The 19,786-nt window shown below is 42.7% G+C and overlaps 1 protein-coding gene across 5 annotated transcripts in view; it reads left to right on the top strand.

Moving 5' to 3' along the window:
• LOC106610139 (BAH and coiled-coil domain-containing protein 1) overlaps positions 1-19,786 on the top strand; it is a 136,478-nt gene that overhangs the window by 61,373 nt on the left and 55,319 nt on the right. For 4 of the 5 annotated variants that reach the window (XM_082978147.1, XM_082978146.1, XM_082978145.1 and 1 more), the window contains exon 4: positions 16,722-16,859. In XM_082978147.1, the coding sequence (XP_082834273.1) occupies positions 16,722-16,859 (138 nt within the window). The remainder of the gene's footprint in view (positions 1-16,721; positions 16,860-19,786) is intronic. The other variant, XM_045724286.2, reaches the window with a different exon arrangement.

Raw genomic sequence — 19,786 nt, 5'->3', positions numbered from 1 at the left:
TACAATGCTAATATTTGCTTAAACTCGTCACAGTTGTGTTCTGTGGATGTCACCGAGTAGACTGATACCCCAATTTATTGCTTCACATTCCAACCTTGTTTAACATTATCTAGTCTAAATATGGCATGATTCCACCAATTGTAACCTTCTGCATCACTTTCAAAGAGGTACTTTTATTTTGAAGGCAAACTGCAAATTCCACTATTGTGCCTAATCCTTATTGTGGCTAGCTTCACAACACATAACCCGGTCCATTTGAGCCTCATGAAGCAAGCTGGCTGCTTATAGCATTAGCTTTGGGAACAGGGTTTAGTAGTTAGCTAGCTATTTCTTTTCATGAACTGAAGTTCAATTTCAATAGGCGAACAACAAGTGGCTGCCTAGCTAATACTTACTCAAGGATTCCTAAATCATTGCTAAGAATAATGAAAATGACTGCAGTATCTACTGGTCATTGTTTTCAGGCTGGTTGTATTGGTGCTAGCTAGGTACCAAGCTAAAGCTAGCTAGCTACCCCAGAAGTTGCGGTCCAACACAACATTCTACAATTAAACTGTGTTATTTGACGTGTCAAATTAAAAGCTTATTTAACGTGTCAAATAGTGTTATTTGACGTGTATCTTTTTTGACATGCAAAGACCCAAATGGCTTTCCATAATAGAGAACCCATTCCGAGAGGACCTACATCTAGACGACAGCACCACCACCAACCACATCCACATCCCCACCCCAACCAATCAACACCCCCCCAAGTCAACCATGCCCACACGCCATTTAGGCCCCCTAAGCTCAGACCTATGCGCCTCCTGCCCACCCCATGCCCCCCACTCCCGCAAAGAGGGCCTCAACATGGAAGTCACACATACACCCAGACCGGGAGCAGGAAAACAGACCCAACCCCCACTCTTACACTAGCCCAAGCCAATGGCATGTACCAGATGCTCAGCAGGCTCTGCTCACACTTACTGGTCTGAAGCCAAACCACATGATTAACAACATTGGACACTTTATTGGAAACAAAACCTTCACTATCTCATCCTGGAATATCCAAGGCCTGAGGTTATCTGTCTTTGGCCTAAAGACCAGGAACCTGGACTTCACCAAAGAAATCAGAAATACAGACATTGTCATCCTACAAGAAATTCTAAAGGAAATGATCTCAACAGAGAAAAAGGTCCTCCTGTGTGCTACCTATATCCCCTCACTAGAATCCCCATACTTGGGAAAATTGGAAAGAACTAAACAAACAACAACACAAAGAGTTATCTATCCAACATGGAGATGTATGCATAAACCACTTCTCCAATCTTTTTGGCCCTATAACAAAAAACAAACAGCAGAAACATAAACATGATCAAGTTCAAATCTTAGAATCAGCAATTAAAGACTACAAGAACACACTGGATTCTCCAATTACATTGAATGAACTACAGGACAAAATACAAACCCCCCAAAAAGGCCTGTGGTGTTGATGGAATCCTCAATGAAATGATAAAATATACAGACCACAAATTCTAATTGGCTATACTTAAAATATTTAACATCATCCTTAGCTCTGGCATCTTCCCCAATACTTGGAACCAAAGACTGATCACCCCAAGCCACAAAAGTGGAGACAAATGTGGCCCCAATATCTACTGTGGGATATGCGTCAACAGCAAACTTAGGAAAATCCTCTGCATTAACATTAACAGCAGACTTGTACATTTCCTCAGTGAAAACAATGTACTGAGCAAATGTCAAATTGGCATTTTACCAAATTACCGTACAACAGACTACGTATTCACCCTGCACACCCCAATTGACAAACACAAAAAAAACTAAACAAAGGCAATGTCTTCTCATGCCTTGTTGACTTCAAAAAAACCTTTGACTCAATTTGGCATGAGGGTCTGCTTTAGAAATTGATGGAAAGTGGCGTTGGGTGAAACATATACGACATTACAAAATCCATGTACACAAACAGGTTAAAATTGGCAAAAACACACACATTTCTTTCCACAGGGCCGTGGGGTGAGACAGGGATGCCCCTTAAGCCCCACCCTCTTCAACATATATATCAATGAATTGGCGAAGGCACTAGAACAGTCACCCTACTGGATTCTGAAGTCAAATGTCTACTGTATGACTATGATCTGGTGCTTCTGTCCCCAACCAAGGAGGGCCTACAGCAGCACCTAGATCATCTGAACAGATTCTGACAGACCTGGTTCCTGACAGTAAATCTCAGTAAGACAAAAATGATGGTGTTCCAAAAAAAGGTCCAGTTGCCAGGACCACAAATACAAATTAAATCTAAACACTGTTGCCCTAGAGCACACAAAAAACGACTCGTACCTCGGCATAAACATCAGTGCCACAGGTAACTTCCACAAAGCTGTGAACGATCTGAGAGACAAGGCACGTAGGCCTTCTATGCTATCTAAAGGAAAATAAAATTTGACATATCAATTAGTTTCTGGCTAAAAATAATTGCATCAGTTATAGAACCCATTGCCCTTTATGGTTGTGAGGTCTTGGGTCCGCTCACCAATCAAGTATTCATAAAATGGGACAAACACCAAATTGATGCAGAATTTTGCAAAAAATATCCTTAGTGTACAACGTAAAACACCAAATAATGCATGCAGAGAAGAATTAGACCGATACCCGCTAATGATCAAAATCCAGAAAAGAGCAGTTAAATTTTACAACCACCTAAAAGGAAGCAATTCTCAAACCTTCCATAACAAGCCCTCGCCTACAGAGAGATGAACCTGGAGAAGAGTTCCCTAAGCAAGCTTGTTTGGACCTAAACAGAGAGTACATAGTGGCAGAATACCTGACCACTGTGACTCACCCAAACTTTAGGAAAGCTTTGACTATGTACAGACTCAGTGAGCATAGCCTTGCTATTGAGAAAGGTCGTCATAGGCAGACCTGGCTCTCAAGAGAATAAAGGCTACGTGCACACTGCCCACAAAATGATGTGGAAACTGAGCTGCACTTCCTAACCTCCTGCCAAATGTATGACCATATTAGAGACACATTTCCTTCAGATTGCACAGATCCACAAAGAATTCTAAAACAAACCAAATTTTGATAAACTCCCATATCTATTGGGTGAAATACCATAGAGTGCAATCACAGCAGCAAAATATGTGATATGTTGCCACAAGAACAATTTGCACATAATATGACATTTGAAACATCATTATTCTTTTGCAACTTATGTGAGTGTAATATTTACTGTTAATTGTTATTGTTTATTTTACTTTAGTTTATTTTCTACTTCACTTGCTTTGGCAATTTTAGCATATGTTTCCCATGCCAATAAAGTCTGTCAATTGAATTGAATTGAGAGAGAGAGACCATCGAGACAGAGAGACAGCGACAGAGAGAGGGAGGGAGGGAGGGAGGGAGGGAGGGAGGGGGAGGGAGGGAGGGAGGGAGGGAGGGGAGAAAAAGAAAGAGGGAGAGAGAGCAGAACAAGCGAGAGAGAGGAGAGAGAGGAGATAGAGAGAGATAGAGTGAGAGAGGAGAGAGAGAAACAGAGGAGAATAAGAGAGAGAGGAGAGAGCAGAGAGAGAGAGGGGGGAGTAAAAGAGAGCAATTTAATCTCTGTGTGGCTCACCTTTGAAGTATGTGTGTGTGTGTGTGTGTGTGTGTGTGTGTGTGTGTGTGTGTGTGTGTGTGTGTGTGTGTGTGTGTGTGTGTGTGTGTGTGTGTGTGATGAACAAGTGCACGCACACATACATACACGCTCGCACGCACACACACACACACACACACACACACACACACACACACACACACACACACACACACACACACACACACACACACACACACACACTACAAATGATTGTTTTGAAGAATCCAAGCCAGGGAGCCCCAGTAGGCAGACTGCCAGCTGGCCTCAGTCCAGAGAGTGGAGCACAGCTAGCACAGAGAGGAGAGCCTGGACACTACACTACATACACACACACTAAAACACCATGCTCGCTCACACACACTCTCAGTCAAACACCTGTCCTTGTCCCCACAGATTCTAGTTTTTATTGACAGAGTTCTCAAACTGTTCTGGCAGGTACCATGTCTCCATTTCTCTCCCTCTCTCTTCCTCCCATCTCTCATTCTCCCCCTCTCTCTCTTCCCCCATTTTTAATTCTCCCCCCTCTCTCTCCTCCATCTCTCATTCTCACCCTCTTTCTCTTACCCCATCTTCTCCCACTTTCTTTTCCCTCCTTCCCTCTCTCCCCCCCTCTCTCCCCCTCTCACTCTATTTTCTCTCTCTCTCTCTCCCCTCTCTCTCTCTCTCTCTCTCCCTCTCTCTCTCCTCTCTCCCCCTATCTCTCCCTCTCTCCTCTCTCTGTCCCCCCTCTCTCCCCTCTCTCTCTCCCCCCTCTCTCTCTGTCTCCCCCCCTCTCTCTCAATTACATTTCAATTTACATTTTTGGGACTTTATTGGCATGGGAAGCATAGGTTTACATTGCCAAAGCAAGTGAAATAGATAATAAACATGAAATAAACTATTAAATAAATGTGCAGTACACATTACTCTCACAAATGTTTTAAAAGAATGAAGACATTTCAAATGTCATATTATAATTAAAGTACAAAAGGGAAAATAAATAAACATGGGTTGTATTTACAATTACATTTTAGTCATTTAGCAGACACTCTTATCCAGAGCGACTTACAGTAGTGAGTGCATACATTTTCATAAATTTTTTATATTTTTCCCATACTGGTCCCCTGTGGGAATCAAACCCACAACCCTGGTGTTGCAAACACCATGCTCTACCAACTGAGCCACACGGGACCATGTGGCTCAATGGTGTTTGTTCTGGCAACAGGTCACAAATCTTGCTGCTGTTATGTCATACTGTGATATTTCACCCAATAGATATGGGAGTTTATCAAAATTGGGTTTGTTTTAGAATTATTTGTGGATCTGTGTAATCTGAAGGAAATATGTGTCTCTAATATGGTCATACATTTGGCAGGAGATTAGGAAGTGCAGCATTTTGTGGGCAGTGTGCGCATAGCCTGTCTTCTCTTGAGAGCCAGGTCTGCCTACGACAGCCTTTCTCAATAGCAAGGCTATTGCTCACTGAGTCTGTAAATAGTCAAAGCTTTCCTTAAATTTGGGTAAGTCACGGTGGTCAGATATTCTGCTACTGTGTGCTCTCTGTTTAGGGCCAAAGAGCATTCTAGTCTGCTCAGTTTATTTTGTTAATTCTTTCCAATGTGTCAAGTAATTATCTTTTTGTTTTCTCATGATTTGGTTGGGTCTAATTGTGTTGCTGTTCTGGGGCTCTGTGGGGTCTGTTTGTGTTTGTGAACAGAGCCCCAGGACCAGCTTGCTGAGGGGACTCTTCTCCAGGTTCATCTCTCTGTAGGTGATGGCTTTGGTCTCTCTCTCTCTCTCTCCTTCTCTCTGTTTATCACCATTAGTATGTGATTGCCTCTAGATGGCTGATGGAGCCTTTTAGGTAATTGTTGCCATTTAGATTCAATGGTTGTTAAAACACACACACACACACACACACACACACACACACACACACACACACACACACACACACACACACACACACACACACACACACACACACACACACACACACACACACACACACACACACACACACACACACACACACATACACTGAGTGGGACAAGCATGTTGGTGGTTTTGTGCATCTGAGGAATGTGGAGGATGAGTTTTATGGAGTGCTGTTTACTTTGGCCACCACCATTAAACTTTTAACTGCTGCCAATTAACCAGCTGGGAAACCAACTGTGAGAGGGCACATACACACACACACACACACACACACACACACACACACACACACACACACACACACACACACACACACACACACACACACACACACACACACACACACACACACACACCAAGCATTTTGGTCACTCTCACTATGTATAGTAGGCCGATGTGTGCAACGTGTGTTTGTGCGTATGTACAGTAGGTGTACATGTTTGCATGTGTTTGATGTGTGTGTATGTCTGGTTTGTGTGTTGTGTCTGCTGCATGGTGACAGAAATGTTTGGTTTACACATAAATATCCCCTCACCCCCTGCTGAGGCCTACACTATCCCAGGATACAGTTCAATGTCCTTGGAGGCAAGGAGTTTAGTGGACCGGCCATTTACCTCCCACTGACCCCCTGGGAAGAACTGTGTTTGTGTGTGAAAAGGATGGGTTGAAATGTATGGAGCGCCATTTGGATCTTTGCGAGTCAAAAAAGATACACGTCAAATAAGCTTGTTGACCAATCAGGACCTGAATATGACTGCACGTCACATAGTCATTTAACACGTTCGTTATTACACATTGAGTACATTGTCACTCATATTTCATGTCACAACGATTCACCGATACGTATGCTATGATGCTGGTAAAGTTTTGTCACACGCACCTACCGCTGTCGCACGAGCGCAGACACACTTCCCCAAGCTCTGGACAGTGCTGGTCATAAAAAAAGCTAGCTAGCTGATGGATGCAAACAATGTTCTTTCCCAAAAACATAGCAAAACGACATCATCTGTTGCAGTAGCTATAGTAAGCCAGATAACTATCTAGCTACAGTTGAAGTCAGAAGTTTGCATACACCTTAGCCAAATACATTTAAACTCAGTTTTCCACAATTCCTGACATTTAATCCTAGTAAGAATTCCCTGTCTTAGGTCAGTTAGGCTCACCGCTTTATTTTATGAATGTGAAATGTCAGAATAATAGTAGAGAGAATGATTTATTTCAGCTTTCATTTCTTTCATCACATTCCCAGTGGGTCAGAAGTTTACATACACTCAATTAGTATTTGGTAGCATTGCCTTTAAATTGTTTAACTTGGGTTAAACATTTTGGGTAGCCTTCCACAAGCTTCCCATAATAAGTTGGGTGAATTTTGGCCCATTCCTCCTGACAGAGCTGGTGTAACTGAGTCAGGTTTGTAGGCCTCCTTGCTCACACACGCTTTTTCAGTTCTGCCCACAAATTTTCTATAGGGTTGAGGTCAGGGTTTTGTGATGGCCACTCCAATACCTTGACTTTGTTGTCCTTAAGCCATTTTGCCATAACTTTGGAAGTATGCTTGGGGTCATTGTCCATTTGGAAGACCCATTTGTGACCAAGCTTTAACTACCTGACTGATGTCTTGAGATTTTGCTTCAATATATCCACATCATTTTCCTCATTCATGATTCCATATATTTTGTGATGTGCACCAGTCCCTCCTGCAGCAAAGCATCCCCACAACATGATGCTGCCACCCCCGTGCTTCACGGTTGGGATGGTGTTCTTCGGCTTGCAAGCCTCCCCCTTTTTCCTCCAAACATAACGATGGTCATTATGGACAAACAGTTCTATTTTTGTTTCATCAGACCAGAGGATATTTCTCCAAAAAGTACGATCTTTGTCCCCATGTGCAGTTGCAAACCGTAGTCTGGCTTTTTTATGGCGGTTTTGGAGCACTGGCTTCTTCCTTGCTAAGCGGCCTTTCAGGATATGTCGATATAGGACTCGTTTTACTGTGGATATAGATACTTTTGCACCTGTTTCCTCCAGCATCTTCACAATGTCCTCTACTGTTGTTCTGGGATTGATTTGCACTTTTTGCACCAAAGCACGTTCATCTCTAGGAGACAGAACGCGTCTCCTTCCTGAGCGGTATGATGGCGGCGTGGTCGCATGGTGTTTATACTTGCGTACTATTGTTTGTACAGATGAACGTGGTACCTTCAGGCCTTTGGAAATTGCTCCCAAGGATAAACCAGACTTGTGGAGGTCTACAATTTTTTTCCTTAGGTCTTGGCTGATTTCTTTTGAATTTCTCATGATGTCAAGCAAAGAGGCACTGAGTTTGAAGGTAGGCCTTGAAATACATCCACAGGTACACCTCCAATTGACAAAAATTATGTAAATTAGCCTATCAGAAGCTTCTAAAGCCATGACATTTCCTGGAATTTTCCAAGCTGTTTAAAGGCACAGTCAACTTAGTGTATGTAAACTTCTGACCCACTGGAATTGTGATACAGTAAATTATAAGTGAAATAATCTGTCTATAAACAATTGTTGGAAAAATGTCCTAACCGACTTGCCAAAACTATAGTTTGTTAACAGGAAATTTGTGGAATGGTTGAAAAACGAGTTTTAATGATTCCAACCTAAGTGTATGTAAACTTCCGACATCATCTAAAATACCCCTAATTTATTAGACAGTTCTTATTTGATTAACGGTAGTCGGACCCATCTATGTGAAGCTAGCCACAATAAGGATTAGCCACAATAGTGGACTTTGCTGTTCGCCTGCAAAATAAAAGTCTGTTATTGACGGTGAAGCAAATGAATACAAATAGTGTAATTATGCCATAATTTAATAAATCATGCTAAACGAGGTTGGAATGTTGTTATATTAATTCAACAAAATATAATAATTTGTTAATTTGACAAAAATCTGTCGAAATCACACTGGATATATTAGACGTCATAATTGCATTGGGGGCCATACTTATTTCACTGTACAGCCTTACCTATGGATGGTGGATCAATGACATGGGGTATCAGTCTACTCAGTTACAGTGGCTTGTGAAAGTATTCACCCTCCTTGGAATTCTTCCTATTTTGTTGCCTTACAACCTGGAATTAAAATATATTTTTTGGGGGGTTGTGTCATTTGATTTACACAACATGTCTACCACTTTGAAGACGCAAAATATTTTCCATTGTGAAACAAACAAGAAATATCACAAAAAAAAACAGAAAACTTGAGCGTGCATAACTATTCACCCCCCCAAAGTCAATACTTTGCAGAGCCACCTTTTGCAGCAATTACAGCTGCAAATCTCTTGGGGTATATCTCTATAAGCTTGGCACATCTAGCCACTGGGATTTTTGCCCATTCTTCAAGGCAAAACTGCTCCAGCTCCTTCAAGTTGAATGGGTTCCCCTGGTGTACAGCAATCTTTAAGTCATACCACATATTCTTAATTGGATTGAGGTCTGGGCTTTGACTAGGCCATTCCAAGACACTTAAATGTTTCCCCTTAAACCATTCGAGTGTTGCTTTAGCAGTATGCTTAGGGTCATTGTCCTGCTGGAAGGTGAACCTCCATCCCAATCTCAAATCTCTGGAAGACTGAAACAGGTTTCCCTCAAGAATTTCCCTGTATTTAACTCCATCTCTCATTTCTTCAATTCTGACCAGTTTCCCAGGCTCTGCCTATGAAAAACATCCCTACAGCATGATGCTGCCACCATCATGCTTCATTGTGGAATGGTGTTCTCGGGGTGATGAGAGGTGATGGGTGTGCGCCAGAAATAGTGTTTTCCTTGATGGCCAAAAAGCTCAATTTTTGTCTCTTCTGACCAGAGTACCTTCTTCCATATGTTTGGGGAGTCTCCCACATGCCTTTTGGCGAACACCAAATGTGTTTACCTATTTGTTTCTTTAAGCAATGGCTTTTTTCTGGCCACTCTTCAGTAAAGCCCAGCTCTGTGGAGTGTATGGCTTAAAGTGGTCCTATGGACAGATACTCCAATCTCCGCCGTGGAGCTTTGCAGCTCCTTCAGGGTTATCTTTTGTCTCTTTGTTGCCTCTCTGATTAATGCCCTCCTTGCCTGGTCTGTGAGTTTTGGTGGGCGGCCCTCTCTTGGCAGGTTTGTTGTGATGCCATATTCTTTCCATTTAAGAAAAATGGATTTAATGGTGCTCCGTGGGATGGTGAAAGTTAAGGATATTTTTTTTTTACCCAACCCTGAACTGTAATTCTCCACAACTTCGCCCTGACCTGTTTGGAGAACTCCTTGGTCTTCATGGTGCTGCTTGCTTTGTGGTGCATCTTGCTTAGTGGTGTTGCAGACTCTGGGGCCTTTCAGAAAAGGTGTATATATACTGAGATCATGTGACAGATCATGTGACACTTAGATTGCACACAGGTGGACTTTATTTAACTAATTACGTGACCTCTGAAGGTAGTTGGTTGTCCCAGATCTTATTTAGGAGCTTCAGGACTGGACTACAGGACTGTTTTGCTATCACAGACTGCAGCATGTTCCGGGATTCTTCCGATGGCATTGAGGAGTACACCGCATCAGTCACTGGCTTTATCAATAAGTACATCGAGGACGTCGTCCCCACAGTGACTGTACAAACATACCCCAACCAGAAGCCATGGATTGCAGGCAAAATTCACACTGAGCTAAAGGGTAGAGCTGCCGCTTTCAAGGTGTGGGACTCTAACCTGGAAGCTTACAAGAAATCTTGCTATGCCCTGCAACGAACCATCAAACTGGCAAAGCGTCAACACAGGGCTAAGATTGAATCATACTACATCGGCTCCGATGATGCTCATCTTATGTGGCAGGGCTTGCAAACTATTACAGACTACAAAAGGAAGCACAGCTGCGAGCTGCCCAGTGACACAAGCCTACCAGACTAGCTAAACCACTTCTATGCTCGCTTCGAGGCAAGCAACACTGAGGCATGCATGAGAGCATCAGCTGTTCCGGACGACTGTGTGATCACGCTCTCCGTAGCCGACGTGAGTAAGACCTTTAAACAGGTCAACATACACAAGGCTGCGGGGCCAGACGGATTACCAGGACCTGTGCTCCGGGCATGTGCTGACCAACTGGCAGGTGTCTTCACTGACATTTTCAACATGTCCCTGATTGAGTCTGTAATACCAACATGTTTCAAGCAGACCACCATAGTCCTTGTGCCCAAGAACTCAAAGGCAACCTGCCTAAATGACTACAGACCCGTAGCACTCACGTCCATAACCATGAAGTGCTTTGAAAGGTTGGTAATGGCTCACATCAACACCATTATCCCAGAAACCCTAGACCCACCCCAATTTGCATACCGTCCAAACAGATGCACAGATGATGCAATCTCTATTGCACTCCACACTGTCCTTTCCTACCTGGACAAAAGGACCACTTATGTGAGAATGCTATTCATTGACTACAGCTTAGCGTTCAACACCATAGTACCCTCAAAGCTCATCACTAAGCTAAGGATCCTGGGACTAAACATCTCCCTCTGCAACTGGATCCTGGACTTCCTGACGGGCCGCCCCCAGGTGGTGAGGGTAGGTAGCAACACATCTGCCACGCTGATCCTCAACACTGGAGCTCCCCAAGGGTGCGTGCTCAGTCCCCTCCTGTACTCCCTGTTCACCCACGACTGCATGGCCAGGCACGACTCCAACACCATCATTAAGTTTGCAGATGACACAACAGTGGTAGGCCTGATCACCGAGATGAGACAGCCTATAGGGAGGAGGTCAGAGACCTGGCCGGGTGGTGCCAGAATAACAACCTATCCCTCAACGTAACCAAGATAAGGAGCTGATTGTGGACAACAGGAAAAGGAGGACCGAGCATGCCCCCATTCTCATCGATGGGGCTGTAGTGGAGTAGGTTGAGAGCTTCAAGTTCCTTGGTGTCCACATCAACAACAAACTAGAATGGTCCAAACACACCAAGACAGTCGTGAAGAGGGCACGACAAAGCCTATTCCCCCTCAGGAAACTAATAAGATTTGGCATGGGTCCTGAGATTCTCAAAAGGTTCTACAGCTGCAATATCGAGAGCATCCTGACTGGTTGCATCACTGCCTGGTACGGCAATTGCTCGGCCTTTGACCGCAATTCACTACAGAGGGTTGTGCGTACGGCCCAGTACATCACTGGGGCTAAGCTGCCTGCCATTCAGGACCTTTACACCAGGTGGTGTCAGAGGAAGGCCCTAAAAATTGTCAAAGACCCCAGCCACCCCAGTCATAGACTGTTCTCTCTACTACCTGCATGGCAAGCGGTACCGGAGTAATCTAGAAGAAAAAGAAACGCACAGCTATTAAGGCGAGGTGCTGGCTAGCGGAGTAGAAAACTTGAAAATAAGGGAGAGCCGCACACTCTAGGAGCTCAGATGCAAAAATGTAATAGTTGTCTTCATCAGGGTATCCTGATGAAGACAGCTTGGCTGTCGAAACGTTGGCTATTACATTTTTGCATCTGAGCTCCTAGAGTGTGCGGCTCTCCCTTATTTTCAAGCTGTACCGGAGTGCCAAGTCTAGGACAAAAAGGCTTCTCAACAGTTTTACCCCCAAGCCATAAGACTCCTGAACAGGTAATCAAATCGCTACCCAGACTATTTGCATTGTGTGCCCCCCCAACCCCTCTTTTACGCCGCTGCTACTCTCTGTTTATCATATATGCATAGTCACTTTAACTATACATTCATGTACATACTACCTCAATTGGGCCAACCAACCAGTGCTCCCGCACGTTGGCTAACCGGGCTATCTGCATTGTGTCCCGCCACCCACCACCCGCCAACCCCTCTTTTACGCTTTTACGCTACTGCTACTCTCTGTTCATCACATATGCATAGTCACTTTAACCATATCTACATGTACATACCAGGGGCGAAAATCTGATATCAACTTTGGAGGGGACAATTACATGACATTTTCTCAAGAGCAATTCCTGAGGGGGACACCAAAAGTAGTGCTGTAACACATAGCCTACATTGTAATATGGTAAATGTATATTGAGGAACCAAAGAAATAAGGTGTTTGCCGTACTCCTAACTACCGGTACCCAAAACTACACAACTAATCACAACAGCAATACCATTGCCTTTAACAAATCTTAGTTCAGTCACCAGTTTAAGTTGAGAGTGGGGGTATCCATGGCATTTTCCAATTATGTTCCTATTTTACAAGAAAAAAAAAGGAGAACCTTTCATAATGTTGACAAACAAAGACTCAACAAACTTACCTGAGACTCCCTGTCTCTGCCAGTCTGTCCCTGCATATCTGTCCCCAACTCTGCTGTCTGTGTGCCATCTGTTGCCTGCTCTGCCTAATGACATCATTGTGAAACATTTCCATTAGAATTTAATTTCTTTCTTATGAACATTTTATCAACTAGTCTTTGAGATATTAGGCTACTAGGGTTCTTACTTTGCGTTTAGGTGTACTGAAAAATACTCTGATGTCCGTCTTTTATTTTTCTGCCATTTTTCTACCTGGCTGGCTGGCTACACACACACACACACACACACACACACAGTGTGTAGGTTATTTACAGTAGGAGATGGGCTTCTATCATCTTATCTTTTATCATTATATTTGGGCTTCGATCTAAAAGGTAGCTAGCAAATGTGAAACGGATTAAAATGACAAGAGTTGACAGCTGTATGAGTTCACCATTTACACAACATATGCTGCAACCTTTTGTAATTTTAATAGTTTGTTTCATATTGGCTGGCTTCCAACAATAGCTGAATTTGCAAAGCTAGCGAGCACCAATTCCGTTTCAGTGGTGTTTGCTATAATCTTTGCTACCCGGGTTAAATAAAGGTGAAATAAAATAAATAAATAAAAGTTTCCTTGCGACAATTTAGCTTTTGTACCGAGACCATTAAATATATTTAAGACAATGGTAGAAGAGAGTGTAGTTCTGTTCAGTTTGGACTTCAGTTTATCGCTAACCTTATCACAGGGACTTTGAAGCACTAATTTACATCATCTGCATGCTGATCTTGGAATAAATTGACGATAGCAAAGATTCCATCTTTGACGAGGCCACATAAATGGAATAGGTACTAGCTAGCTTAATAGTTAATATTTGCGCGCTAGCTCTGCATATTCAGCTAGTGTGTGTGCGCGATTGACTGGATTAACCTCACGTCAGTTACGTTCATTGAGTGCCTTTCAGACAGTAGACACGACCCCTCTGTTACCTTGCCAACTAAGGAACTGGCAGTGGATCAAACCATTGTGAGGCAAAGGGTGGGGGGGTCGCAATCTTTTGAAACTTAAAAACGCGCTATTAAGTGTCTATAATCAGCACAATTGCTTTCATTGCATATTATTAATATTATTTAAATTACATAGTTATGTTTCAGTGATATATTGGGGGGACAAATCATATTTTTCCCAGGATGGGGGGGTCGTGTCCCCCCCGTCCCCCCCGGGATTTCCGCCCCTGGTACATACTACCTCAATCAGCCTGACTAACCGGTGTCTGTATGTTGCCTCGCTACATTTATAGCCTCGCTACTGTATAGAGCCTGTCTTTTTACTGTTGTTTTATTTCTTTACTTATCTATTGTTCACCTAATACCTTTTTTGCACTATTGGTCAGACTGTATGTAAGTAAGCATTTCACTGTAAGGTCTACACACCTGTTGTATTCGGCGCACGTGACAAATACACTTTGATTTGATTCATAGCAAAGGGTGAATACATATGCACGCACCACTTTTCCGTTTTTAATTTAATTGAAATTTTTGAAACAAGATATTTTTTCCATTTCACTTCACCAATTCAAACTATTTTGTGTATGTCCATTACATTACATCTAAATTTAAATCAATTTAAATTACAGGTTGTAATGCAACAAAATAGGAAATACGCAAAACGGGATGAATACTTTTGCAAGGCACTGTATACTCAGAGAACAGCTCTTACTGCGGGAATCTGAAACCACTGATTTGAGCCACGTTTTTTTGTACCAGTCAACCTACTATGTGTATTTAACACTTTTCCAGAGGAAAAACAATATGATGAAGTGTGAATATTTCTGCCACTCCCACACAGGAAAACACAGGAAAACGGTTTCAAATAAATGATATCATTACGTGTACCACCACCCATGTTATTTCCATTATTAAATGTCCATGTGGGCTCTGCTATGTCGGTAAGACCTCCTGCTCTCTTAAACAGAGAATTAGTGGACATAAAAGTTCAATCAGGCAAAACGACAGAGATTATCCAGTCGCAGTACATTTTAATGACCTAAAACATGACATTTCTACCTTTAGATTTTGTGGCATAGAGAAAGTCAAGATATCAGACAGGGGAGGTGATATTAATAATACTCTGAGTAAAAGAGAATGTTTTTGGATTTTCACCCTCCAGACATTATTTCCTAAAGGACTTAATGATGAAATGCCTATGTATGTTATGTTGTGAATTTGAACATGAATTATGTGCCTATTTAAGATTACTCTGATGTTTTTCATATGATGTACCCAATGATTAATGAAAACTTGCTATGTCCTCATTGTGGTTTTATGGACGTGTTCAATGCATCTTATTTATACACTTTTGTAGTGTATAAATGTTTGGTAGCACTTATTTATTTTTCCTTTGCCTCCAACCCCTTTCCATATGTGGAACGGATGTGGGTGGGGCTAGGTCTACATAGGGGTGCTGTTTTCAGAAAATTCACAAAAGCTTATTAAATATCAGTGATACTATCAAGAGCAGTGTGCGGTTTCCTTTTTCCTTCATCCTGTTTCAACTGTTGCCATGCACCTGCAAAAAGATTGCTCAGATGTGCGAGTGCCTTTTGAATTTTGTATTCAGAGGAAAAACAATACAATGTGGATGTTTTGGAGTCTGAGAACTCCGAGGAGGAAGTTGGGAAAAAAACACTTGGGTACTGAGTAGACTGATATCCCATTTCATTGATCCCTAATCCTTAGGTAAAGCTTTACAGTGCAATATGATTGACAATACGCACAATAGGCTGACTGGGCAGGTGATGTCCCTCAGTCAAAGTCACCGATAAGAGCTACAACGCTAATATTTGCGTAAACTCTTCACAGTTGTGTTCTGTGGGTGTCACCAAGTAGACTAATACCTAATTTAATTGCTCCACATTACACACTCCAATGTTGTTTAACATTACCTAGTCTAAATATGCCATGTTTTCAGGCCGGCTGGATTGTTGCTAGCTAGCTAGCTAGCTACCCCAGAAAATGCTAATAACATATGTATCAAAGATATTTGATTACATTTTTGATCCTGCGCGTTTGATCCTGATCTTATTTCACATGCTCACACAGACGTTTTCCCATTCAGTCGAACAAATAATGGCTTATTACCAAGGCGGTATTGTAAATGTAACAGTGTAGGTTCCGTCCCTCTCTTCGCCCCAACCCGGGCTCGAACCAGGGACCCTTGCACACATCAACAACTGACACCCCACGAAGCATCGTTACCCATCGCGCCACAAAAGCCACGGCCCTTGCAACGCAAGGGGAAACCCTACTTCAAGTCTCAGAGCGAGTGACGTCACTGATTGAAATGCTATTAGCGCGCACCACCGCTAACTAACTAGCCATTTCACATCGGTTACATAAACACATCGTTTGTGGCAGGTGTTTGCTTGTTTGCAGACTTTTATTTTTTGTACAGCTTTGACAGTACTAGTGATCGTAGTGGTGGAGTTTGGCTTGCATGTGCAAATTCAGCACACACAACATTCTATAATAGAATTTTGGTATTTAACCTGTCAAATGAAAAGCTTATTTGACGTGTATTGTTTTTGACCCACAAAGATCCTAACGGCGTTGCAAAGAAATGGGTTATAGGCTGAGCGTCCTGAAGAGAAAAACACAGACTTGTTTTGTTTAAGCAAAGTCCATCCTGAAAAATACCCAGCTCTTGTCAGTTACACTCTGGTATTGTTGTTGTCACCGCTGTATCTGCTGTAAATGATGGGGATAATCATGTTGGTGGCATTTAGGCAAATTACATTTCATTTAACATCTCTTTCTCCCCCTCCCTCCCTTGTCTCACTTCCACCCTGTCTCTAACTCTATCTCTCCCACTTTCTTTTGGTCTCTCTCCCTCTCTTTCTCTCCTCACTCTTCCTATATCTCTCTCTCCCCCCTCCCTCTCTCTCAGGGTATCCCCGGTATTCAGGAGGTCTGACTTCCCCCTTTCTTCCCATGAGCCCCTTGGATCACCATAGCAACAGCAGCGTTCTCTACGGACAGCACCGCTTCTACGACACTCAGAAAGGTGTGTGTCAGAGAGAGAGAGGTATGTAAGAGAGAGAGAGGTGTGTATGTGTAACAGTATAGCTTTCGTCCCTCTCCTTGCCCCTACCTGGGCTCAAACCAGGGACCCTCTGCACACATAGACAACAGTCACCCTTGAAGCATCGTTACACATCGCTCCACAAAAGCCGCAGCAAGGGAAACAACTACTTCAAGGTCTCAGGGCGAGTGACGTCACCAATTTAAATGCTATTAGTGCGCACCCTGCTAACTAGCTAGCCATTTCACACCGGTTGCGTATGTGAGAGAGTGCGAGAGAGAGAGAAATAGGTGTGTGAGAGAGAGAGAGGTGTGTATGTGAGAGAGAGAGAGACAGAGAGAGAGAGAGGTGTGTGTGTGAGAGAGAGAGACAGAGAGAGAGAGAAAGACAGGAGAGGTGTGGGTGTGTGAGAGAGAGTGGGTATGTGTGTGTGTGTGAGAGAGAGAGAGAGACTGGATAATATTAAGAAATGCTATAGATGGAATGAAAGTAGTGTGGTAGTCAATGGTAGGCTTCGAGGGGACTCTTACGGTAGGTACACCTACAGCTCATCCCTTGGCAGGATTACTGTAGATTACTTCATCACTGACCTCAACCTAGTCTCTCAGAGCGATCACAGTCAGACCACTGACACCCCTATCAGATCACAGCAAAATCACAGTCTACTTGAACAGAGCAATACACAATCATGAAGCATCAAAGCCAAAGGAAATGCATAAATTAAGAAATGCTATAGACGGAAGGAAAGTAGTGTAGAAACCTACCAAAAAACAATTTGGCAATAACAAACGCAATCCCTTCTAGACAACTTCCTGGACAAGACGTTTCACTGTAATAGTGAAGGTGTAAATTTGGCAGTAGAAAATCTTAACAGTATATTTGACCTCTCAGCTTCCCTATCAAATAAACATTTGAAGCCGACGACCGAAGAAAATTAACAAGGAAAAATGGCATGATGAAGAATGCAAAAACCTAAGAAAGAAATTGAGAAACCTATCCAACCAAAAACATAGAGACCCGGAAATCCTGAGTCTACGGCTTCACTATGGTGAATCACTAAAACAATACAGAAATACACGACGGAAAAAGAAGGAACAGCACATCAGAAATCAGCTCAATGTAATTGATATCATGACACAAGGCGAGACCCAGATGGTTGGAGTCTTACAATGTTTATTAATCCAAAAGGGGAAGGCAAGAGAATGGTCGTGGACAGGCAAAAGTGTCATAACCAGTTCAGAGTCCAAAAGGTACCGAAGGTCAGGCAGAATCAAGGTCAGGGCAGGCAGGATGATCAGGCAGACGGGAAAGTAGTCCAGTCAGGCAGGGGTCAAAACTGGGAGGACTATCAAAAAGAGAATAGCAAAAGGAGTACGGGAAAACACGCTGGTTGACTTGACTAAACATACAAGACAAACTGGCACAGAGAGACAGGAAACACAGGGATGAATACACTGGGGAAAACAAGTGACACCTGGAGGGGGTGGAGACAATCACAAGGACAGGGGAACCAGATCAGGGTGTGACAAATGAAGAATCAATAGAATCTCCCGAGTGGTGCAGTGGTCTAAGGCACTGTGTCTCAGTGCTAGAGGCCTTACTACAGACACCCTTGTTCGAATCCAGGCTGTATCACAACCGGCTGGGATTGGAAGTCCCATAGGACGGCGCACAATTGGCCCAGCATCGTCCGTGTTTGGCTGGTGTAGGCTGTCATTGTAAATAAGAATTTGTTCTTAACTGACTTGCCTAGTTAAATAAAGGTTAAATAAATGAAACATGAAAGCAACTTCTGGGAAAATTGGAAGAAACTAAGTTAACAACAACACCAAGAGTTATACATCTAAAACGGAGATGTATGCATAAACCACTTCTCCAGTCTTTTTGGCTCTATAACAAAAAACAGTCAGCAAAAACATATACATGATCAAATTCAAATCTTAGTATCAACTATTAAAGACTACAAGAACTCACTGGATTCTCCAATTACATTGAATGAACTACAGGACAAAATACAAAGCCTCCAACCCAAAAAGACGTGGTGTTGATGGTATCCTAAATTAAATTATAAAATATACAAACTACAAATTCCTATTGGCTATACTTAAACTCTTTAACATCATCCTTAGCTCAGGCATCTTCCCCAATATTTGGAACCAAGGACTGATCACCCCAATCCACAAAAGTGGAGACAAATTTGACCCCAATAGCTACTGTGGGATATGCGTCAACGGCAAACTTGGGAAAATCCTCTGCTTTATCATAAACAGCAGACTTGTACATTTCCTCAGTGAAAACAATGTACTGAGCAAATGTCAAATGGACTTTTTACCAAATTACTCTACGACAGAGTCAAATGTTTACTGTTTGACTATGATCTGGTGCTTCTGTCCCCAACCAAGGAGGGCCTAAAGCAGCACCTAGATCTTCTGCACAGATTCTGTCAGACCTGGTTCCTGACAGTAAATCTCAGTAAGACAAAAATTATGGTGTTCCAAAAAAGGTCCAGTTGCCAGGACCACAAATAGAAATTCCACCTAGACACCATTGCCCTAGAGCACACAAAAAACTATACATACCTTGGCCTAAACATCAGCGCCACAGGTAACTTCCACAAAGCTGTGAACGATCTGAGAGACAAGGCAAGAAGGGCCTTCTATGTCATCAAAAGGAACATAACATTTGACATACCAATTAGGATCTGGCTAAAAATACTTGAATCAGTTATAGAACCCATTGCCCTTTACGGTTGTGAGGTCTGGGGTCCACTCACCAATCAACTATTCACAAAATGGGACAAACACCAAATTGAGACTCTGCATGCAGAATTTAAAAAAAAGATTATCTGTGTACAATGTAAAACATCAAATAATGCATGCAGAGCAGAATTAGGCTGATACCCGCTAATTATCAAAATCCATAATTGAGCC

The sequence above is a fragment of the Salmo salar genome, chromosome 01, assembly GCF_965601325.2.
Source record: "Salmo salar chromosome 01, fSalSal1, whole genome shotgun sequence".
Classification (NCBI taxonomy): Eukaryota; Metazoa; Chordata; class Actinopteri; order Salmoniformes; family Salmonidae; genus Salmo; species Salmo salar.
This window is presented reverse-complemented; position numbering and strand designations above follow the sequence as displayed.